This window comes from Tachypleus tridentatus, chromosome 8, assembly GCF_004210375.1.
Source record: "Tachypleus tridentatus isolate NWPU-2018 chromosome 8, ASM421037v1, whole genome shotgun sequence".
Lineage (NCBI taxonomy): Eukaryota > Metazoa > Arthropoda > Merostomata > Xiphosura > Limulidae > Tachypleus > Tachypleus tridentatus.
Genome location: NC_134832.1, coordinates 82,408,395 through 82,434,246, shown reverse-complemented (window position 1 = coordinate 82,434,246; position 25,852 = coordinate 82,408,395). Strand labels below are relative to the sequence as shown.

The following is a 25,852-nucleotide window of genomic DNA, read 5'->3' as shown; positions in this document are numbered from 1 at the left end:
TAATTCCTTACTTTGGCTAGGTTTTATCAATCACATAAATGAAGTGTACAATAATGCAAAACAATACCACTAACAATATAGAATTCAACTTTAAAACTTTTAAGACCTGAAGTCAAATACGTGTTCTGAAAATCTCATAAATTTAGATGAGCTTTGAACAACACTCGATTCAAGGTAGAAGGTGAGGGTGTTAAAAATGTGAGAAACTCATTAACCCTAGCGCTATGGTCTCACAACACGCTGAAAATTTTAACATTTTACACAATGCACTTTTTAATAAACATAGGTTGTTAATTTACTATTGCTCGTTCAGCCGGTGTAAAAAAGTCAGTTATGAGAGAACTATTTATGACAATTATGACAACAGAACTATTTTTCACTGCCGTAAAGCGCTCATAAAATGGCTGATTTTTTTTTTTTTTCTCACTCCAAGTATTAACTCGTAGCTCCGTCATCTTTTGAGCGATTTGAGATGTATTTACAGTTTTGGATTCAAGAGGTCAAACCGTTTCGTTTGACGTATTTGACCACACCCAAGATCTCATAGATAAATTTACTCTAATACTGTCTAACATAATTTCAACTTGAGGATAAGCTGATAGAGATCCTAATGAGTAACACAATGGCATGGGGTAAACTTGTTATCCAAGCTTGGTATTGCTGGCGCACAACATTAGCTATGAAAACTTATTCCATTTTTCACTGTCGAGAACGCTTTCATTCTCGTTTTTTGATAAGACTCAACAACATACACCGTCATTTAGCAACAAAACTATCACCTGATTATTATTAGGGCAACTGTGGTGTTTATGATAAATGCTCAATATTCATGTTGATTTGTTAAAAAAGGTTTGTTTTTATTCGTTATTGTTTTGATAACGTCGGTGTTGTAAGGAAAATAGTTTATGACACTGAGTTATAGCCATAATCAAAATTTACTACGTAGTGTTTCAGATAAGTCATTTTTATATATTAGGCCTAATGCTTAAATTAAACTACAAATAGGGCCTATGATTGCTAACGTTATAATCAGTGCTTAAAAAGTTTTAAGCGGTGAAATAATTAATATTATTTTGGTATTCTAACACACTGTCTACTTGTCCTTAAAGTATAAAGAAAAATAATCGTTTGTTTAAAAAGTTTTAAAATGTGTGTCAATGTTAATGTTTCCTAATTCCGGACTTCGAACACAGTGAAACCTAATTCCGGACTCAGAACACAGTGAAACCTAATTCCGGACTCAGAACACAGTGAAACGGCTCAAGAATGCCATTTAAGTCTTTTACATAGTGCACGCATATTTTATTCACAATGACATTTCAACTACAAATGTGATGATTTTAAGAATTACTTCGAGACTGATGAAATAAGTGAATAGTATGAATTTGAGAGGTAGACTTTTCGTTAGTTAAATTCAAGAATTTTCATTAATCATTTAACAATGGTTTCCCCAACTTTAACGGACTTTATACTGGTATAGAAACCAAAGAAGGAAAAAAAAAATGTCTCAGATTAATATACTGTAATTCTGCCTTAACAGTTTCAAGTGTTGCGGCTATTGAGGGTTCCCTCCTGCTTTGTTTTTCATTTGGCTCTAAAGCACAAATCAAAACAAATCTTACCGTATAACAACTGTCCAGATACAAAAGAACTTATCACTGCTTTGAAGACAATGCGCATGTTAACATAGTTGAATGTTCCATCTTGTATAAATTATTATAAAGAATGGTTCAGTATCCAGCCTCTTTCTTTGGCGATACGACTACTGTCATCCAACATACAGAATAAACAAGTAAAACTGAACATTTCAATATACAAAATGGAGAAACTGAATACAAAACGTATTTTTCATTATTCGAAACTTAAAAAAAAATACGCTCTTTCATTCAACTTCATGTTTGTGTATGCGCGCGCGCACAAACAGACGGGCAGACAAGTGAACTAGAAACTATAAATCATGATCTAATAAGCTTTCATCATATATGCAACAAATGTCTTATCGGTTACCATGGTGATTTATATCGCACATCCTTACAAACATGAGTAATAGATGTCTATCTGCAAGCATTACTTAAAAGCCTTACACAGGGAGTAACTACTAGATGATCACATGAAACTTGGAACAGAAATAACTAAACTGATGTTTACATTTACATACTTTCTATTTATGTGTATTATTTAACAAACTGAATGAGCTTTCCTTCCAAACAGGAATAACGCTATACTTTAATATTCGAAAAACTATGAGAAATGTTACGATAATTCACAAATTAAAATCAAAATTCGTTTATTTTTTCACTTTATCGTTTCATAGGTTTATATATGTGATACACTATTTGACATGTATCCAGATAACTAAAGATTACATTTTTATTTAAGTAAAAAACAACACATATATAAAAAACTAACTGTGAAGTACCTTTATACAAAATCAATGGCAGGAAACATTTTTACGAACGTGTATGGTAAGCGACATTTTTTAGCCATCATAGTGTAATAAAAATATAACTTTTTCATTATTTAGGCATTACTAAGTGCTATACTTCAATGTTTGAAACTGATCAATGACAACAACATCAGTGTAAGTATAAGAGCCAAGCCAAATCGACCACCTAATGGAAGCTATATATGATAAGTTATATGCAAGGCAAGACCCTTAATAGTTTACCAATATTCTATACTACAAAAACCATCAATTTGTAATGTTTCAGTGGTGCCTAGGAGAGACGGGCTGGCACTCTACCACGTGCATTGTCAGATATAGGTGGACTTAACAAAGAAAGCAAGCACATCTGCAGACAATATGTTTGTCCACATCCCTTGAAGTTTTTCCACCTACAAATATTTTTCTTCTCTTGATATACACATCTATGGAAGATATACAAAAACAAAAAATCGTTAAATGAAATCGCAAGAATTTTCACGGTACACTATACAACCTCATGAAACCAGAGAGAAGATAGTACATGTAAGATAGTAAGTTAAGTTAGTGTATTGGTTCAGATACTTAACTTTTCTACTTACTTAGAAAACTTTTGATTTTAAATACATTATTCCTGAATTGCGAATCTTTAAATATCTGGTCTCATTAGATTTTTTCCCAGAATTTTCGCGCATAGCGTCCCTAATTATAAGTTGGACTATACAGAGAAAACGGTTGGTCGTTCACCAGCAATACAAACGATCAGCAGAAAGATTATAATCAACATACAGAACAATCGGTATATGTCAGCTGGAAAAGTGTTTGGTGTATCAATTCAGGTCAGCATACAAGACAGCATTTTTAAACAATGTCTCCGGAAACAAGGAAACGTGTCTCGGAGTAGAACTGGCTTCTAATTTGAGGAGTATTTTCAGGAAAGAGTTTCTCTTTGCCCAACCAGAGAAACTCTGTTAGCGTGAGTTTGTCATGAGATTTAACAAACAGGTGGAAAGCTTTTGAATATTGCTGTAGATAACAGTTTGGCAAACTTTGGAAAAACTTATTTCCTCCTGTATGACTATGTCCTCAAACTGTCCACAATCTGCTCAGAACCACTAGTTTTGCTAGGAAAATGGCAAGGAAGAAACCATTTTTGAAAGCAAACTTGTTGTGCAAACACCAGAAAACTTACGGAGAACAGTGAAGAATGGAACTACTGAATAACTTCGTTTTTTAAGGTGACTTATTATAAAAATGAACATGAAATACAATATTTAAAACTCTCTCTTTTCCATTTCTTGTTCGATACTATTCTACTCTTCACAATCCTAAAGTTACTGGTGGTGTCAGTATCAGCTTTGAAACATTTCTTAAGAGATTGTTTTACGTTCTTTAGTTGCAAGTTTTTAAACTCCCAGTATTTATCTTTTTTGCTGTTTTTTATGACGAACTAAGAGCAGAATATTTTTTAATATGGCAACTAACTTTATATATTGTAATGATAATAAACATAGTTAGTAACTAGCCAATACAGTTCAAAATGATTTACTGTAGCTGTTGACTGATCACATTAGTTTGAGATGTGAAATGTTAGGCTGCAGCTGGACATCGTCATGAAGATTTTTTTAGTATACAGGGAGCATGTACAGTTTCTGTGAAACTAAATTCTGTGTGTGTGTCTAGACTAAGACACAATCCCGACTAATGGTAAAAAAAACAGTAGAACAGCAACCCTTTCAAAATAAAACATACTTCTCAAAAATCGCTTTAAATGAAGTTTCATAAGTATTCTATGAAAGTGTGTAATAAAATTTAATATCTATATTTACCTATGTTTACTCCTTCGCTTAATACATATTATAGGGGTTGGTTTCCTAAACACGCTGACTGTATAATGTACAAAGCGATGAGTATCTATCTGCATGTTAGTCCTCTAGCGTTCGTTACTATTGGCTAGTAATTCCTGTTCATCCTGTACTTGTTTTGTGGTGGAACACTGCATAGCTGTCAAAAGGCAAGCTTCAAAGGAAAATAATATCGTTCACACTAGAATTATGTTTGTTTTTTTGCTTATGTAAAATATAGAAGAAACAAATCCACTTTTCAATATCGCTATAAATTGCACAAAAACTTATTCAGTAAACTGTAAAAGGTTTGAATGCAATATACCAAGCCTTTTATGTTGTGGGCTGGTTAAAGAATTGGTTGGTTGACCATTCTGAGCAGATTTTCATTACACTACAGGTTCCACAAACAAGTTCAAGACTAAGATCACATATCTTGGGCAAACCACATTATTGATAAAACTTAATTAACGCCCACTGGGTCTTTCCACCTGGCATTCCTCGTATGGGCCTGTATCATAGTATTTAGCTTATGGAAAGTACAAATATTGCAGGCTAAAGATTTGATTAAAATCTGTCCAACAAAATTGTGACACGTACATTGTACATACAAGCAGTCTGCTTTGAAGTTCACGCAAGACTAGACGTCCCTCATTTAACAGTAAAAGACTAGAGGGGAGGCCGTTAATAACCCAACTCTTTGGCTACTCTTTTACCAACAAATAGTGGGATTGTCCATTAATTATAATGCCCCACATACACACACGACTGAAAGGACTATCATGTTTGGTGGGATTATACAAGTAGCACTAACCAGTTATAGAATGGAAACTGTACATTACTTGGTACGACGATTTCCAAGCCTTGTAAACGTTATTCGGAGCTGCATGTTTTACTACTGCAGTCTATTTAACTCTACATATTGGATTTATTGAAAACCTATACAACGAAAACTTTGGATTCTTTGTTTGGTTGTTTGCAATTAACTGCCACACGACTGACTGTAATTTCAAATACTTGATCACAAATTAAAAAACCAGCAGAGTGTCTTTCTGCTATGTCCAAAATGGCACTGTTTAATTTTGGCTTGCCGGTACGTATGCGTGACGTCACGCGCATAGGGTCTATTCTGCAATTCCTTGCGGACTCATTATGACTTACTATCATTATTCATGACATTTACCGTCAGTTATAGCTTACAGTCATATGGTCTGATTACCTCCCAAGTGCTGGATGACGCACGTCATGACTAAGGAACTGTATTTATTATTTATTCTACAATTATATTTTGACCATTTTATGCACAGTTTCACTTTTATGTCTATTTTCATAAACGTAAAAGAGTGCATGTTATAGTTCCTTTCCCGTTTTAAAATTTATAATAATCAACTGCTAGGTTTATATTATTTTATCCACAGTTTTATTATAATTCATAGTCTATAGTCATGTGCCCAGATGTTTTTTCCTTCAGCCAGACACTACATTTCCATGTAGCATGTTCGCAAAATATTTCATAAAAGAAACAGTACAAATTAGTAGCTTATATGTCGTACGACTCACATACACACAACTTGTACACGTTGAAATTGTGTTAAAATACCATGTATTTCACTTACCTGTTACTGAGACGTGTACAATTCATTCGTGTTTGACATCTCAAATGTAAAAGATGTATTCATTATTAGCCTGCTCAAATATTTTATAATTCACTTGTACGCTGTCTTAGGAATAAAATCATTCAAGCGCTTGTGAACAGCATGCGTGATGCTTTTATTATTAGTTGCATTAAAGACTGTTTTGCAACTCAGTGAACACAGAACTTACGGGAAACAATTTACTATTGGCTGAATCAAATATATCCTAACTTGATAGATTCATATGATCATACAATGTACGTGTGTTTATTCAATATTTATTCACACATTTCTGCAAATCCGATGGAATTATAAATGGGTATGATATGTCATTCGTTGATGTAAGTGTGAAGTTCACTGAATATATTCTATAATTTACTGATCCGCTAGTTTCTGTATTTTAGTGTTTTAGTATTTAACTATCAGGTGTGAATTATATCAAAGGCAAATAGCGGCATTCCTAATTCAATAACACTGTCTGCGCAGCCCTGTTGCGATCGGTTACATGTTTTTAGTTCCTATGGTAAATCTTGGTTTATGTTCAAGGATGGTTTGTTTTCTCATTGTTTTAAACTTAGTTTAACAGTGTAGCAAAGGCTTAAGATAAAATTCCATGCTAACAACTGCTTTTTTTTTTTTTATATAGTTCCTCTGAGACTTGCATGTTTATAATTGAACATCCGTAATAGTCTTTCATACAGTATTTAAGTTTGCCTAGTGTTATAAACTGACAGACAAAATAAATGCTTATTTTACTCATAAATGAATGTATAACTTGCACGATTTTTCCGGCCTTAACTCTTCTTTAGATTTCTCTTCCACTGATAATGCACAGTTTGGGTTATATTTTTATTTTACGTTCACTTTCATTTCTTCCTGTTATGATTTGTTTCGTTTCTTTAATATACACCACTTTCTCTAAAATTCTTCTATCTTTTTCATTTTCACGTGATCTATTCTAACCAGTATTATTTTTCCACGTATACTTTATAGAAAAACATGACGTTGATGATACTTGTGGATATTAATACTGTGTGCGGCATATGCGAGAAGATAAATGTCAACTTCTCCGGCGGAAATGAACCGGGCTCTAAAGGTTGCTTTTGACTGACATTATCGATAAACGCATGAGGTTGGAAATTAGTGGAAAGGCGGGTTGGATATGTTACTCTATATAACTGAATCTCATCACTGCCAGGAAATTACAATTTAGAAAGAGCCAAGCACACTCTGCATTATATACAATCAACTAATGCCTGATTGGTCTACCAAGCTCGTCTGAAAACGACTTACAGCTTCATAACTCTCAAGTTTAATATCAATGGTGTGGGATAAATGCACAAGCAGAGCCTCCAGAGTCAAATAACTTAAGCTATGATTCATAGACTTGCGAATAAACAAAATGATACAAGTAATATCTTAAATCACTTACAAAGTTTAAATAATCATATAAATTGGCGAAAATCCATGAGTTCTAGCACAGTAAGAAATGATACACGAAATACATACATAAGGGTTATCAAACAATACTTTCATTATAATATAGAGACCAAGTATCTGCACTAATGATTGTTACACACGATATAATGCAAACGTGTGATAGTTGCCAGGCGAACACGACGAGCACTTCATACTGCCATCTGCATGTCACGTCACACTCATCGTGATCAACTATTTTGCAACGTATCTTCTCTTGTCTGGGTGAGCTCGCACAGTTACAAATGCACCAAGATGCTTCGTACTTACCTAACGCTCAGTAATCACGCTGCTGTTATCACTAAACCATGTATAACATACATGGTTATAGTTGCTCTTTACTACACAAATTTGTGATTGATTCAATTTATACAACCACACAGTATGCATGCTCTGGTCACCGAAGAATTACTTCTGTAGGTGAAATTATGTGATGTCTAACCTGTTTTTATCTCTACATCTGTGTGTGTGTGTGACTTGTCTGTATACATTTTCGTAACAGGTAGATAACTCAATGGTTCTAAATCTGTGTTTGCTGCCACTGGCCGTATAGGAGGTTCCCTTCAAGGTGGTCCAGAAAGCTTGCATAATACGAAATGAGTGTTAGCAAGGATTACAGATCCATTATGATCCGCAAAAATTCAATTTTAAAATTTTAAAAATTCAGTTGATCCACAAATAAACATTTCAGAACCAGCGAGCCAACAAATGTTGTCGTCGTCTACAATAAAAGTAACATTTATAAATCTTTCAGAAGCTGTTTTTGTTTTTAACAGGTTCAATTTTCATTTATGCTTTGCTTCACCATTAATATCAAATTATAAACCTATCATAAAATACAACGATTACTTTTAATAAAGCATGATATACGGTGATTCCAGAGTATATACAGAATATCCAAAACTTATGTTATCATAATTATCGTACAAGATAACTCCTATCAAGCTTAAGTGCTACTTGTTTAAGTAAAAGCTGTTGACCTTTTCCAATACTTCACGGTATCAAAGTACATGAATAAGAAAGTTGAAACTGATAAATGGAAGTGAGGCATACATACAGTTACACGAATATTTTCATTAATAATGTGCAAGTCTCATTAGTAGCGGCATCTGTCACAGAATGCTATAACTATAGATTTATATCAGAAATATTTAAAAATTCTACAAATGCTTTTTTTAATAATTAGTATACTTACGTCATCAGCACGGATATCTAGGGATGCCAATGACATTTATGAAAAAAAAAGGAAAAGGTATATAGCCTGGCGCCAGAGGCGCCACAGCCGCGCCTGACTAGTGGGGTCCGAGGGCATACACCCCCGGGAAATTTTAAAAAAATGGATGCTATTTGGTGTGATTTGGTGCAATCTGGGACATAATTTCTTTATGTTTTTTGACATTGCAATGTTGGAAAAGTACACAATATATATCATATAAAATAACAAAAGGAAATTAAAGACTAAATCAAACTAATAAAACCATAACATTCATTTACAGTTTTTAGCAGATTGATTTATTTTTTTAATTTGCATTCATTTTTTAGAAGATATATCAAAATATCTAAAATTAACAAATAAAATAAAAAGTAAATAAATGAAATTTAAAATTGTTTATTTGCTATTTATTCAGTTTAATTTTTTCTCAATCAAAATATATTAGTAATATGAGTTAATAAAGCCAAAATAACTCAGTAAATATTTCAAATACAAACCATTTCATTATTATCCATTTTGTCATCAATAACATCATCATCATCAACTACTGGCATGCTGCCAATTAAATGTTTCAGTCATTGCCAATAACTACTTCTCTGCTGCATATATTCCATACAATTTTCAATTCACATAAAATTACTCTTTTGACTAATCATGACTACCTACAGTTCAAATTGTTCATCTATGCAATCTTGTCATTATACTACTGGTACCTTAATGTCAGTGAATTTTCCATTCTTTCACAAATTGACAATACAAACTAAAACAGCATATGAAGGAAAGCTATGACATTGCTTAAAAATTCAACTACTGATATGGTTCAATATTAAACTACTGATATCAGTGATATGCCTCAGAAATTAAATTTTGTACAGTCACTGACATCAACAACTACTGCTCTGCTGCATATATTCCATTAAAATTTCAAATTACTTAAAATTACTCTACATGACTACCTACAGTAAAACTTGTTCATCTATACAATCTCAGTAAATTACTGGTACCTCAATATCAGTATATTTTTCATTCTTTCACAATACAAACTGAAACAGCAAATCAAGGAAAGCTTTGACATTGCTTCAAAATAAAATTAATGATATGCTTTAAAATAAACCACTGGCACTGTATGTTGCAGATAATAATAAAATGTTTTTCAGTCACTGATATCAACTTCTGCTCTGCTGCATAAATTACAGTCAAATTTCAAATCACTTAATTTCCTTTAATCAATCTTGGCTACTTTCCTCTTTTTCGAGACAAGGGTTTCCAGTGCTCTCTTCCAAACTTTTTTTCTCTCCTTCTCTGAATGGGCAGCTCTCTGTGCCTCTGCAGCTTTCTGGACTTTTTCTTTAGCCAAGGTGGCTGGGCCAGATTTCACAGAACCATAGGTCTCAAGCCTTTCTGCCCTTTTCTTCTGATTCTCCCTCAGCTTTGAGGTATACTCTGAAGCTGCTGATCTAATGTCCTTACACATTCTCTTGTCTACAGGATCAAAATGAACATCTTTCCTTTTAAACATTTCAATCGCTGTTGTTTCTTTGGAGCGTATAGAATATTTTATCCTCTGGTATGCACGATACCAGACCACGAGACCTACAAGACTAAACGAGACTGCCTCCAAGATGGTGGTCAGATTTTTTTTTTTCTGCAATAAACATTGAAAAAATACGATTTCTCCTGCAAAACCACCTACCCGGCCCCCAAATCGCTCATATTTTCTCCTCGAATTTACACGAATCTCGTGGGTGATCGTTGGCCGTTTGAAAACTGCGGAAATCTGCGTTTCAGCGGAAAAATGGCACGCATGGATATCAAAAATGTAGTGAGAAAAATGCAATCAATACAAAGACTGCATTCAAGGTTAATATTCATCACAAAAAATTCTACCAATACTTAATGTATGGGTCAAAGAACAAACATGCTTCCACAATTAAAAAGTACTGCTTTTTTGTACATTGTAGTTACAAAACTACTCAATAGGTAAAAAGTGTAATACACCATTTGACTCAGAGAAGGAATTGCATACATAAGCAACATATCTTTCAGTTACTGAAAATTTCCCAAAATTCCACAAGTAAGCCTGTTGCTGGCTCAGTGTATCAACACTAAATCAGCCAAAGGGAGTAATAATCTCAACTCTTTCTTCTTAATCAATCAGTTTTAAAGCTTAGGTAGGAAAAAAAAAATCATGTGTCTGTAAAAAAATGTTCATCATATCAAAGAACTCAGTTTTTATAAACAGATCTTTAATTCTATAATACTGAATACTTTTTAAAACACATATTTGTATGTCCATTTATCCTCAAGTATACAAAATACCCAATTAAGCTTCTCAGCAAAAATTACACGATTTGTTAACATTTCATCTTTATTAAGTACAATGTTTTGTTATATATGGTTAGTAGTATACTTTAAATATCATAATTTATCAGTTGCTTTGCATAACCATGGTAACAATGTCACTTGCTACTACTTTAAAGTACAAGGATAAATTTCTAAAATTCAAAATTATTTCTCTCTATCTTTCTTTATTCAAAAATTCTATTTTATTTCATTTTGTATCAACAAAACTGGTTTAAATGTTGTGTTTCAGTATTTAGTTTACAATAGACTAAGTGGGTATGTGATGAGAATTACATTTTAAATAATACTTCACAAGTGTTATTTCTAATGTTTTTAATGTTGCTCAATAATCTAAAAATATTGTATGTATTAAGATAATTTTAATGTTTTTATTTGACACTTTTAATATTATTTACTGTGCAATATCTGAAAGTTGTGAGATTTAAGTCTGTCACTGAGTGAAATAAGCTTAAGGTATTAGACATCTAATACTCAATGGTCTTTCGAGCCTGCTCATCCCAGCAGTATCAATTTCACTGTATCTTTTAGTTTTTTATATTTGAAGATCAGTTTTTCATTCTCTTGTTTCTTTACAGAAATGTTCCACTGACTGACTATAGCTTTATTTGTGTACAATTATTATGCTATATCTTACTTTATCATATTCCATACTTGAAAGCAGAAGTCATGTTTGTTAAAAAAATGTTACCTGATTTTTATTCAACAAATTAATAATTGTATTTGTTATACTTTTACAACAGAAAATTGGTAAATGTGTGGAATTTCTTTCATTGTTTAGTCATTTTAATATCCACAGCATTACATAATCTAAAAATTACATCCTTCTAAGTTTCACAAACAATTCTGTTCCAACATTAATAAATCTAATTTCATAAAATTAATTTAAACCAAATACATGATTTGAAGGCAGATAAACAAAAGTATTAAACTGCTATTATTGCTATATTTCATCATGGACATCATTTTCACAGGACACTGAATGTAGTTCTCTAGCTTATGCAAAAATCTTGCAACTTTTACGTGGGCAATTCCATGATAGAGGGCTTTAATCACCAGAAATTAAATATTTAAAGAAAACTACATAAAAGTTTCACAGTTAACATAAAATGTGTAAAATTTGGTTCCAAATCAAATTTTTATTGCTGTTGGTTCATTTTCTTGAAAAATAGCACTTTCTGTGGAGTACATTTTTAACATTATGAAGGAAAAAATCTTCCATTGCAATTCTAGATGCTCCTTTTCTGCTTATTAGAGTTCATTAACCCTAAAACTGAAATGCAGAAAACAATTCTACTGTAAAGTTCATACTATGCCTTCACAATGACATTTCAATTTATTTTATCTATAATTCTCTTACCAAAAGAAAAAAAAGTGTGTAAGTTTTCCTGTGAGCTAACTATTGGTTGGAATTAAAACCTGTTTAAAATTCTATTAGGTCTATTCAGTAACCTATCAGATCACTCACTTTTAGTGGGTCTGCTCTGATCTTGTAGAAATTCTGGTCACAGGATTACATGGTGTATTTTATTTTCTCTTACTGTGTAAGCTTGCTGTAATGGAACCTAATCCATCTAATTTAGAATTTTTTGACACAAGAACTCAAAACCAATAATTAAGACATTGTTTGAGTTTAACTTCAATAAAAGTAAATAGAAAGCAGCAACAACTGCCTATTCACAGAGTTTCATGCAATGCTCCTTAAGACAAAGGAGAAACTGTATCTGCACAATATTAAATTGGAAGCATCCATTGATAAGGTGAGTAGACAAACCAACATATCAAGTAAATATTCAACAGAACTAAACAGAAGTGCAACATAATAAATATACTGTTAACATCTTCCTCAGGATCATCATACAACATTTAGATTCAACTGTCCATCAGTTTCAAAATATTTCTTTTTGTTTTAATGGTCCATCAAATTTGTTCAAACAGCACTTTATTCTCTCATCACAATGTTAAATTTTTTTTGACACTTATCATGAGAAAGGTCCAGCAGATGGCACTGAAGGAACCACAGAAAGATTGGTCTCCTTAGAACCATGTCTGGCAAAGCAGAGGTAACAGCAACCAATGAATTTGCTGAAGATGCTGCCAAGAAATGCCAAAATATTCAGATAAAATACTTAATCAAAGTTAAGGCTGAGTTGATAATCAAAACACTGAATGATGATTGAAATAGGATAATTCTCCTTCCTAATGTAAAATGGGTACAGTCACTTATGATTGCACTATGTCATCAATGTGCAGCATCATGCAAATTCTCCTACAAGGCACCACTTCAAATATGCTTATAAAGATGGTGATCACACTGATGATGATGGTGAAAAAAAAAAAAACAGTAAAAAGGGATGTTACAGCCAAAACATGCCCAAGGATCTTAACTTGAAGCAGATGGTTATCAGATATTCTGTCCAAGTGAATGTCATGAAATTTGTTAGGTTATTTAAACTCAGGAAAACAAAATAACCATCAAGTGTTTGAACAAGGTAGAAACTGACAAGTCTGTGACCCAACACTGATAAAAATGCAGATTCTCTTAATAGGTCCTGTGTAATCAAGGTACTCACTGAATCAAAGATAGACATTTAAAAATTGGCTTTACAGATGGAGTTGAAGTGACCTAAATCTGCTGTCTTTTCTATGCCAAACTAGTATCAGAAGAGTTCTCTGAGTACATAGTTGTAAGAACAAGTACCCTGAGGTAGAATTTAATGTATTTACACATATTAAGACAGGTTATTCCCTTACCATGCCAAGTCTTTCTGTTATCAAAATATACTTATTAAATTCAAACAAATATATCAGGACCAAACCTACTTCTATAAATTAGCCACTATCCATGTTTATCTTGTAATGCCAGGTATTAGCTTCAGTTGGCTATAAGATTAAGAAAAAATGTCATGACATTTGTAACCAATTTTTTATCAATACAATAGTTTATTATAGGAAATGGTTTGTACTTTCACAACCCACTGAAGTAATTCTTAAGGCAGAAACTGAGCTTTAGCATTCGAAGTCAAATTTTAAAAACATTGCTGTCAAATATGATTCCATTACCATGGAATTGTCCACACTATTATAACTGTGCTGTTGTAATAAACTTGTGATTTTCTAAGGAATAGTGATATTGGTAATCACATTAATAATTCATCATCAAATCCTAGTGAGCTTTTGCAGTTTTACATCATTTTTTGTAAGATATTTCAAAAATCATAAGCTAAACTGATGACAAAAAAGTACAAATTTCTGCAGCATAGCTGCTGATGTGACTGTTGAAAGTTAGTATTTTCTACAGTTGTCAAAAAGTAAAGTTTCTCAGATTATTTGTGAAAAGTACAAGTAAGCAATGCATTCCAATGGCATTTCATAAATAAATCTGTAATAAAAATCTGAAACACTATATTCTAAATGTGTTACACGGATTTGTGGTGAAACACAACAGGAAGTTAACTACAGGAATTTTCCGTATTACAGAAAATTTTCCACCAATATCCATGATTAAACAAGCGTATGGAGTTTATGTCTTATGATGAGGGAGCAATTCTCCTATCAGAGGGAAGAGAAAATGAGCAATTACCTTTGAAATTGAAGGAGGGTTTCCCACCGATTGCAGTCTTTTATACCATTACTAAGCAAATGATGTAATATGCAAAGTACACAAGATACAAATATATATATCTTTTATATGGTGGTAGAAAATTTATTTCGATTTCCAAGTCCCCATAACTAAACAATAATACTACGATGTCAGTGATAATAAACAAGACTGCCTGCTGATCCTTACTTGTATTTGTTTCATGCATTTTTATATGTAGCTTTATTTTACATATTAACAGATAATACTTACGAGATACAATATTCTCCTAATAGTACATAATTTTCGTTTTATTGCAAGCAATTTTTACTTTATTGTGAAACTCGCGTTAGGAAAGTTACTCACCTATTAAACGTTAAAATACCCATCACTTTGCTTTATTACTGTACAGAAGAATCCAATTTAATTCAAACATCTTCATTGCTAAGGGAAATTAGTTCATAAACGTCTATCACAGTGCTCTGACGAAGGGTGAGGAATACTTTTATAAGTATCATGGTTACAAAAGTTTTAAAGCTACGCCTTGAGCAACATGGCTCTTTTGTTATAGTTACAACCCCAAACTTTCGAGATAAATTTTAGCTTTCCTAAATGCTACCAAAATGCTTTGCAAGCAAAGAAACTAATAAAATATGGATTTGTATTCATCTTTTCGTGGGTCTATTGAAATCCACTTGCGCGCGCGGAAGTGAAACACTGAAATACCAAGTACTATATAAAATTACCGAAGATATGCAGCTTTCTCTTGTTTATCCACAAGCATTCGATTTTTTTACCAGATGAAATAAACAAGATTCGGATTACAATACTCAGCAGGATGTTTATTCTTCTAAAGTAGTTTTGCTGCAGAATTATTTTAAGCAAACGTAACAGATGTACTACGTGATGCTTCTTACTTAGATCAAGTGTACGTTTAACTAAATATATGGTTTAAATTTTCAAAGTTGGCGATGCACTGGAAACCAGTAAGCCTAAAATTTGTCCATAAAAAACAAATCACCATCTGTAAATTCCCCTCCCCACATTCTTCTTCATTTGTCCATTGCGGACTTCAGAAGTGCGTGAAAGTAGTATTTCAGGTCTATTTTTGTCGCCCATAGAAAGGGAATATAAATAGAAAATTTCTATTAACTCATCACTTAGTAATTAATTTGACAAGTTTTATGGGATAAAATAACAAAAATGCATTAAAATAATGATTACTTTAATGTTTATTTTTAAGAATTGTCTGGCCAAGAACTGTGAACAAATTTAAACGCGTAAAATAAACATCTCGATAAGTGTATTTTTTATGGTAGTCTAAACAACTAACACATTTAATATGTAAATGACTAAATAAAAATAAAACATTTCACCTCCGATTATTTCTAAACACACATGGCAAAACTCAAGATATCGTTATTGCAGTTCAGTGAACCGTCATTTTTAATGCCAACTTGGTAAGAAATGTTAACCGAAGTGCAGCATTAAAAACTGTGTCCGCAATTACACATCAACATGTTACGACGGTGGTAAGTAGAACAAGCCAACTAACTTGTGCCAATTTATATATATAACGACACCGCTTACATTTAAGCAAAGTAAGACGTAATCACGTTAATAAATAAACTAGCTACAAGTTTACAAAAGAACCATTATTTCTGTCGTGCAAGAAGTGCACCATATCCCAATGTGCTTCTATGTGTTCTCCCTTTCAGTTACTATAATAAGCTGATGTAGTAATAGCTGTGAAACATGACTTGTTAAGATGGCAAAAGCATGAGGCAAGAGCGTGCATGTATAAAACAACGAATCAACATACACTGCCTGTGCAAACAGTATCTATTTCGAAAATACTACTACACCTGACGACAAGTTGTAAGAACTTGACATAAAACCCCATTTTGTGCAACAAACAGTACAGTAAAGGGTGGAAAAAAACGTACCGTGATTGTGGCTGGATTCGGTCGGCTAAGGCCTCCATTTTGGCTAACACCTGGTCAGTCATGACACTCCCAGCATGCAGGGGTAGAGACAGCTAGAGGGGTAACAGCAAGGAATTTGGGATACACACGCAGTAGGGTTATCTGTCTCTCTCAGCAACAGAATATCTGCCTCTGGAAAGTTATAAGATGTCAGAAATGGCAACCTCGCCTTGTCCTGCCCTAACAATGGCGGCTTTTCACGAATGAGAATACAACCAGACAACTCTATTTGCCGATTATTTACTTTCAAGTGGAAGAAACTACTACAGATATAGCAGTGCTGGCCTAAGTGCGTCACTTATCACCATATCCCCTAGTAACAGGCAAAGTTCACTCCATACATAGACGTTGATAAAATAGCTGCAGCAACCCATTTCATTGTTCTTCACTGGCGAACAATTTTAAAACAGAAGATATTGAACACATACATGTACACAAATAGTGGAGGACGGTGATTCCAACGAGCCTACATGAATATCAAAAGCTGACTAAACAGTAGATGCGCTTCGTCAACTGTATTTACGTACAAGAAAACTCACTATACTATATTCGTACGGACCCTCAACATTTCTCTCGAACTAAACCGCGAGTATCTACTAAAATATAACTACACTTGTGTTTTAACTACCAGGAAATTGTGCTGTTTTTAACATTTCAAAGGTCATTGATTAAAACTCCTATTTAAACGATAATCAAAACGGTTTAACAGTAAGATTTATTAAAAAAATAAACTTAACATATGTTTGAAGTATTAACAAATGCGAAGTTGTAAGTAACTGCTTAATTAGTAACGCATTTGCGCTTTACCTTCACTCTACTGAATATGCAAAAATTTTGTTTGGAGTTGAGCACAATGCTACAAAATGGTTTCTAACATTGTAAGTTCATAGACATCGTTATGCCACTAGAGGGAGTATGCACACGCGTACAATTATTTCACCTAAAAGGCTGAAAACTACGAAGACTTTAGTAACATTTAAAACATTATTTGAAAACAAGTGTTAAAGAGCAAGATCACGAAGTCTGAAATAACTGAGAAATATGACCATAGATGCTGTTCTATAAATATCTGAAAAATATGACCATAGGAGCTGTTCTATAAATAGCTGAAAAATATGACTATAGGAGCTGTTCTATAAATAGCTGAAAAATATGACCATAGAAACTGTTCTATAAATCCACACATTTTAAAAAAACCAGAAATATCACAAAATCATTCCAATCTATAACAAAGTATTCTTTCGGGTGAATTATAGGTATTGTACAAACTGCTATTCTAAGATAAGCCAAACAACAGATAGCCTTATCGTTAATGGATAGTTCATTGTTAAACGACTAAGTACAGAACAGCGTTTATTACCTTAACTTTGTGACCATACATATGATATGAGAATTACCGAAAGCTACAAAATTTGCTGATATTTTTTTTCTTCTGTAATGCATAATGTAATACTGGAATAATTTATAAATCTACTCACACCATACAGTGGAAAACTATACGTAGATTTGACATAAACGGCTCGGTTTCAGCTAATCATTAAGTTTTCACTTAGTCGCAAACACATAACAGCCCATTCTAACATACCCTGATTTTATGCAATTTGGAACATTGTTTTGTCATGTTTTACCTCAGTGGTTCCCAACTTTATGCCGTGTGCTCCAGTCAGACTTGAGCTAGAAGTATATCCCCGATGCATATAACTGATAAAAACGAGAGAGAGAATTCAAAAGTAAGTCAACAATGCAGAGATAGTCTTCCAATTTTGAGGAGTACACGTTTTTAAAAGGCTTTCGTGTAACCCTGGAAATGTGTGTGACGGAAGTGGGGAAGCACTGACGTTTCAAGTCATAAGTCATTTTATTTTAAACCGTTTAAGTAAGGTTATGGTTTCATAAAAAAAAAACTTACTTTTGTTACATACCATTCTGTTTCAGTTCATTAGCAATCGTAATTACTTTTCTCATACAAAGATACAATAATTGAAACCTGTTGTACTTTTTCAAAATTAAGTTACCATATAGTTATAAAAAATAATATAAGCAGTGCTTTTCCGCAGGTTCTTGAAATTGAGAGTCCAAATAAACTCCACGAATCAAAATTTCAGGTTCTTGAAAACTTGCTCCAGAGATTACTAATATCATTCATGACAAATAATAGATTCAAAACACATCGTTAAGTCTAGACTGTAGTGCAATTAGAGTATTGCACGACTTTGTCAGGCGTGTACCGTGGCCACAAAACTTTTGTCAGCAGGATCGCTACTATCTAGATTTAACTGGAGGTCTAGTTGTTGAATCAACTTCAGTAACTATCTCTGTTACATTACCAGTCATATTCTTGGCCATTTTATCATCATCCGATCCCTTCTTCCTAGCCATCAATCCATAAACTTCCCTTTGTGTTAGCTTCGTGCAGTCGATCGATCTGAGCCAATCCTAAACAGTGTTGAGATCACGTGAGCTATAAAAAATTGAGGAAGTCTTCGATTTCACTTAACTTTTTCAATTTTTGGAGGCACGCTATTTTTATAGTTCGATGATCGTGAACAGTATGTGTTCGCGGATTACCTGAAACGATTTGTGTGTCCTTTCGTATTTCAAGGGTCATACCGCACACCAACTCTATGGAATCTGGTAACTAACAGTCTTGTACAACAGGAATACATTTCACACCTACTGAAGTTAAACGTGTAAGATACATTTCATCTAAAAAATATGACTAGCTTAAAAGAACAACTACGCAAAGACCAACTCTGGTATAATTAACTTGTTAATCATCCAGTAACAACTGTATTTTTTCAGCAACAGAGAATTATCTGTTCACAATCCAAAAGATATGAACTATATATAAAAATTTCCATAAAACAGTATTAATTCAAACTATATGAAAAATGTTTCGTGTTAAACTACTAAAACTGTCAGAAGGTTAAGCGTGGACGTTCATCTAGCTAGTATAAATAACAGCTTTACTACTCCCTTAAAAAGGTTGCATTTTGAACTATGTGGTGGAACTTGACAATGTATAGTAACTTAATGCAGAGGTCGGCAACCTTTCTTAGAGTAACGGCAAACTGCTACAAATTCAGAAAGCCTTAATATACGTGAGCGTTTTTTGTTTTACCCTAACTATAGTGAACAGTTTTGGTGTTTAACGACAAAAAAAAAAGCTCAGTTCTACCCGATTTTTTGGGCTATTCAAAAAACGATCGTGGTACAACTTAATACACGATCTATGAAGATACTCTCATAAAGCGGTGAAAAATGTTATTCAAGTATGTATAGCATTATACAAATTTACGGTATAATATAAATAATATACTTTCATGTTTTACCTGATAAAGTTTAAAACATTAGTTTATAACTCAAATGTTGGTATGAAAAACTTTTTATATTCAATTCTGTCAGAAATAACTACAAATCTCATTAGAAGGCAAAGATTCACTTAACACCATCAGGGTACGTTTTATTACTCCCAAGATACGTGTCATTCAAGTATTTCTTTGCGATATTTAAATTTACTACAAATTCTCGATTTTACATCCAAACTGACATTTCTTTGGCACGTAGTAGTTTTCCCTTCGTCTCTCTTTTCATTAATTTCTAGATTTTTCCTGAGGCAATCATTACACTAGAGTCTTAATTACAGTCGAGCTCATTACAGGCTCTACCCGAAGCAACATACATTCCCAATTAACGGAAGAAGTGAAATGACAAATATCTGCTTTAAAAACTCCTCATAAAATTTACCCGAGTAGACGGAGGCTGAAATAAAATAAATGTATCACAACCAGTTAAAAGTTATATACGAGATCACATCAACGTTATTAAAAAATTAAACAGGTACATTGTATTCAGTAACATCACGAGTATCAAGAAAAACACACCAAGCCGTATGGCAGTAAAACAAAATTGCAATAAAGTCCACTAAAATGTCTAGTAAATGTAAAGAATATAAATACAAAATGTAACAGTTGATGTATTTATTAACGTGAAACTGCTTACAAAAGAAAAATATCCAGAATTCCAGTGAAAAGTGCGTAATATGAACAGAAGAAGAACCAACACTCAAATCACTGAACGTTGACTGCAAAACAAACAAATCGAGGATGAATTCAAATATACAGTTTTAATCACAAACAGTTGTCTGCCTAATGAAGAGTAAAATGTTCAATGAGCCAATTTTATGAGAGTCACGTTTGACAGCCTATGGTTTTTGTCATCACGTTTCTCTTAATTAATCCAACACGACTTCCAGATCAGAAGTAAAAATAAATGCTCAATCTTTCATACACTTTGAAATCTGTAGCAGAGGACTAATTATGAAGAATGAGATAAAATACCTGAAGTTAAACAAGATTCAAATTACATTTCTTAAGAGTAACGAGTTTTCCGTTCTTCTTGCATAAAGTTATAGAAGGGCCCCTTTTCTTGCCAAAAACCTGCAAAAACATTATCACTTTCATTTAGTATTTTGTCACACCAACTGGTATTATCTATTATCAGATCATGCTTTACCAGCTTAGCCATCATATACTATAGAACCTATATGTGAATAATACCACTTATAAAAATCAGCAATTTTGCAAAATGTAAAGACACAGAAGTGTTATCTGAACACGCAAAGGTAGCTTCACACCCTTCACTGTTCATGGTGTTTTCTACTTGCTGTTCAGTGCTATTATGATAAACGACCAAATATATTTACCACTTCTGTTTGACAAACACCTGAGTAATATGGATTTTTATCTCAGAAAATTATAGAAGTTTGTATACACATATGGGTGGTCTTCTAAATGCATCAGCTGAGTGTTTGTGGGACTTACCAACCATACTGCACATGTAGGCAAAAAGACTTATGACAAAAATCATGTACTTCCTGAAAAATTAATCAACTTACCCTAATTTTGATTAATTGATTATTTTACATAACATTAACCCATTTGCTATGGGCACAGTAAAATATACACATTTGTACATGTTAAGTATTTGCACAATAACTTTTCATAGAGAATATGTATCTTCACAAAATTGAGTGGACTTTTAGTAAAGATTACACATTTTGTATTACAAAAATGTGATTTTTAATGAAATATTTTTTACTAAAGATTTGTTTGTGAAAACAGTTTCATTACTAGTCTGAGTGCAAAGTGATTTCATGTTATGATTAAAAACTATTTGTCCAAAAAATTTCAAATAAAACTTGCATAATCTTTAAAACTTCCTTAATACATTTCAAACATTTATTTTCAGTAAGACTTTATATTTTATTCTCTATAATCTAACTATGTGGGGTCTTTCACTTCACCAACCTTGCAACCATCAAAAAAAGTTAGACAGTAAATATATATAAATAAACAAGCCACTGTGTTTGATTCAGTGCATAAGCCATATCTCAGCAAAATAAAGAGGTTCTTATTTTATAATATAGCTTCATAATATTAGTAATTTTAGTCCCTAAAATCATAGCAGTGTTTTGTCTCTTAAAATTATCTTTTTTACTTTAATTTTTGAAACGGAATCTATAGCCTTCTAAGGATTGCTGGCCTATTTTTAAAACATTATGAGAAATTACTATGATGTCTGTAATGAAAAGTGGTTTTCTGTAACATGTGGATGACAGGATTGATCCAAATAAAGTGTAATGAACATAAACGAGTCAAGAGAGAAATAATTTACTTTTTGATCAGCACTAAAATTGTTTATAAAATACGTAAAAAGCTACAAGAGCTATATGCACTAGGCATATCTAATTTAGAAGTGAAAAATTCAAGGGAAAGAAGTTAGTCATCATCAGCCACTGCAAACTCTTGGGTTATTCTTCTACCAATGAACAGTGGGATTGACCACTACTTATAATGCCCCCATGTTTGAAAAAACGAACATCTTTGGTGGGACAGGAATGTGAACCCGTACCCATCATACCGTATGTTTTATTTCTGTATATTCTGTGACCATAAACAGATAAGTCTCGACAAGCACTTCAACTTCAATGGCAATACTAGGCCATTATAATGGTATTCTCATGTCATATTTTTGTGCTTATGTGGATTAATAAAGATTATATAAACTGTACAAGAGATATAAAAAAAACTGTTGTTTGATATTACAGAATGTACATGTATATACATACTTGAAACAGTCTTTTAAAAAATTCACATTTGGCATTGACAAAATGGGCATATATATAAATGTTCTGTGGACCAGTTAGAATTTTTATGAGAGGGGTGTTTGAAGTTTTAGTAATTTCTGATTTTTATATCAATTATATATTATCTCAAAATAAGCTGAAAACTACCATTTGTCCAGTAACTTAAGTTTTTACTTCTGCTTAAATTACAGTAAGTTAATGTACTTAATTAATGCAGAAACATACTATTTTATTAATCTCAGTAAACTATACACTATAATTATCTAAATAATAATGTTAACTGATTCTTTAACCTCAATATTCTTTGTGTTCTATCTTGTACACTAGTGTACTATGGTCTAACAGGTAAAGTAAAAGCAAAACTGGATATTAACAACTTATATTTGTTATTGGTAGAGTAATGTCTTGCTAAATAAAATCTAATTCAAATGAAATTTAATTATTTTTGAGCATTTCACATTGAACAATGGTTACTACTTGTTCAATAATTTATGTATAAACATAATAGTTGCACAAACTTTTACACTTTTATCCCTTCATATTATTGTTGCCAAACTTGTATTGTGCCATAATCTCCAGAATAAAGTTAAAGCTGGGTAAGAAAACACATTCAATGAAATCATTAGACATGTTTGTCGAAACTTGCATAATGAAAGCTTGTGAACTTCTCTATTTTTGTGTCGGTATATTTTTGTGACTAGACATTTTTCTCGATAAAGAAAATTTATTTTTAAAAGTCAAATATATTTAATTTCTACTTTATTCTCAACAATGGTGTACAAACAGAAGATCTTGTATCTTGACTTTACTTCATTTCCTTTTAACATTTAGGTAAAGATACTTTTCTCCTTCAAGATTTTTTTCTATGTATTGAATAACTTGTTTTTCCATATAAGGTTGGAAGACTTAGAAATAACTTTACTTTCAAAAGTTATTTTAAATTTAAATTTCCTACACATGAAAACGGTGAAGTAATGGTGTGTCTATAGAAAGCCTCAACAAATATTTTCAGATCTAGGAGCCAGTTCAAAAACTCGGGAATAAGGTGTGCCTAATCTAATTTCACGACTGTATGTAGTGGAAAATGAGGACTACGCTAGTGCCTCGATTATCCTCACCTCCATTATCTGTGATCCTCAATTATCTGCAGTTTTTTTCTTTTCCAAAGATTTTCTCAAATTAATAGTGCCATTACAATTCTACACAATAATTTAAATGTTTTGGAGACCTTGTCGCACAGAGCTTAATTTTGGTTGCAAAAGATCGTGTGTTATATGATATTCGAGGTTTTCGAGTGCAAGGTTTGGCGTGCGTTCAAATCGTAAGTTGCCTGATTCAATGATGACACATCAACGAATACTTTTGTACGCGAACAACAGCAATGATATACCTGATCCATGCTTAGATCCATACAACACGAGCCAGAAACTAGTCATATTTAATATTGGAAAAGATGTTGATAGCGATCATTTACCAACTTGGTGTGTCTTCAGTGTCATCCTCTATAAAAACAATATAACGAATAGAAAAATTCAATTACAAAAAAAAAAATTCAAGTTTGCAAGAACATAAAAAATACTAGATGACCTACTATCTATCAAAATAAACCAAACAGCTGAGACCAATCTGAAGCAGAAGTTTTTACAAATAATCACGGAGTGTTTTCAAAAGGTCGTCAAACAAACAGTTCCACTGCATCAACACAAAATAACAAATGTATGGAAACCACATTTATATTATTAAAAAATGGAAACAACTACGAAGGAAAGTTATGGGAATAAAAGACAAAGCCATAAAAACTCAAACAAAATACGAACAGAAGTTAAACTATTAAACCTAGAAAAATGGGCCTTCTGCTACCAACTAAATGAAAAAAACAGAACCCAAACAATTCTGATAAAATTTAAAAAGACTCACAAACGGAGATAACGCAACAATAAAATATCCACCACTAGAATACATCACCATAACACAAAAACCTTGAAAAAGCCGAAGCCTTCAAACATTTATAAAATACGTTCCAAACACATCACGAACGAGACATGAACACACGTTTATATAATAAAGTAAACAGTTACGTAACAAATAATATGGAATTATTCAAACCTCACATCCCAATTAACGTAAATAACAAACATTAACACAGCAAATTACTACACGACAAAGCTGTTAATAAAGAAATTAACCGAACAAGAACTCTGGGAAGCAACCATTGTAATATTAAACAATGTTATCCCTTCATGCTAGCTATCCTCCTCGAAAAAGATGCTCCGAGATTATTTGAATATCTGAAGGCAATCTTTAAGTTATCCCTAAATTCAGGATATAACCCAGTTTCTTGGAACAGAGCAAATGGATTAATGTTCCATAAAACAGTAAAGGTAGCAATAAACCAAACAGTTATCCGTCCAATCAGCCTGACCAGCTGTGTAGGCAAAATTCTTGAGCGAATAATCAGACTCTCCCCACATTCTTGGATATAACACCAAAATTCCCCGAAGTATAAAATGGATTCAGAAAATTCAGGCAAACAAATCACTTTGTTAGTCTAACTAAATCCATAGTAGATAGTTTTAATTTAAAAAATGTATTGTTTCATGTTTTCTCTACATCGAGAAAGCTTTTGACACTGTATATGGCACAACGGTCCCTGGTTGCGAATGAACAGAAATGGAGTTTTTCTTTAATAGATTGTTTAGGCAGCGTATTCATGATGAAACAGACAACTACCTGTTGCCGTCCATTCTACGAAGTTTCATCAGAAATGGAGTTATCACGCAGAATTATTTGCTGGCTTTTCACCTTTTTGGAAAAGAGAAAATGGAGAACAGATGTTGAAAAAACCTTCTCCGAGTTATTTACTCCAGAAGAAGGTGTCCCTAAGGGAGGGATAGTTAACTCTATCCTCTTCATCATGTCCTGAAAAGATACAAGTCACGGATACTCCTCACAGTTCGCCGATGATGTAGCAATCTGTAAGCATACCCCCATATCATCTTATAGCAGCTACAAATTTCCAAGTCTAATTCTCTTATTCGGCTTAATATAGTCAAAATTAAAATTAACATACCAATAAACCAACTAGTTGTTTCCACAAAAGTAACCAAACAAAAAGAAAAGAAACAAAACTATATATGAACAGAACAATCCTTCAGACTGCTTCATCCGCCAAACTTTTAGGACTGATTT

At 32.7% G+C, this 25,852-nt stretch overlaps 1 protein-coding gene across 50 annotated transcripts in view; it reads right to left on the bottom strand.

Moving 5' to 3' along the window:
* The window catches only part of LOC143222798 (CUGBP Elav-like family member 2), a 316,460-nt gene that overhangs the window by 249,797 nt on the left and 40,811 nt on the right, over window positions 1-25,852 (bottom strand). For 21 of the 50 annotated variants that reach the window (XM_076449785.1, XM_076449833.1, XM_076449789.1 and 18 more), the window contains one exon: window positions 16,477-16,647. The exons of the other annotated variants lie outside the window; for them this stretch is intronic. In XM_076449785.1, coding sequence (XP_076305900.1) covers window positions 16,477-16,538 — 62 coding nt within the window. In that variant the 5' untranslated portion in view covers window positions 16,539-16,647. Of the gene's footprint in view, window positions 1-16,476; window positions 16,648-25,852 lie in introns of those variants that run through there. 50 annotated transcript variants of the gene reach the window in all.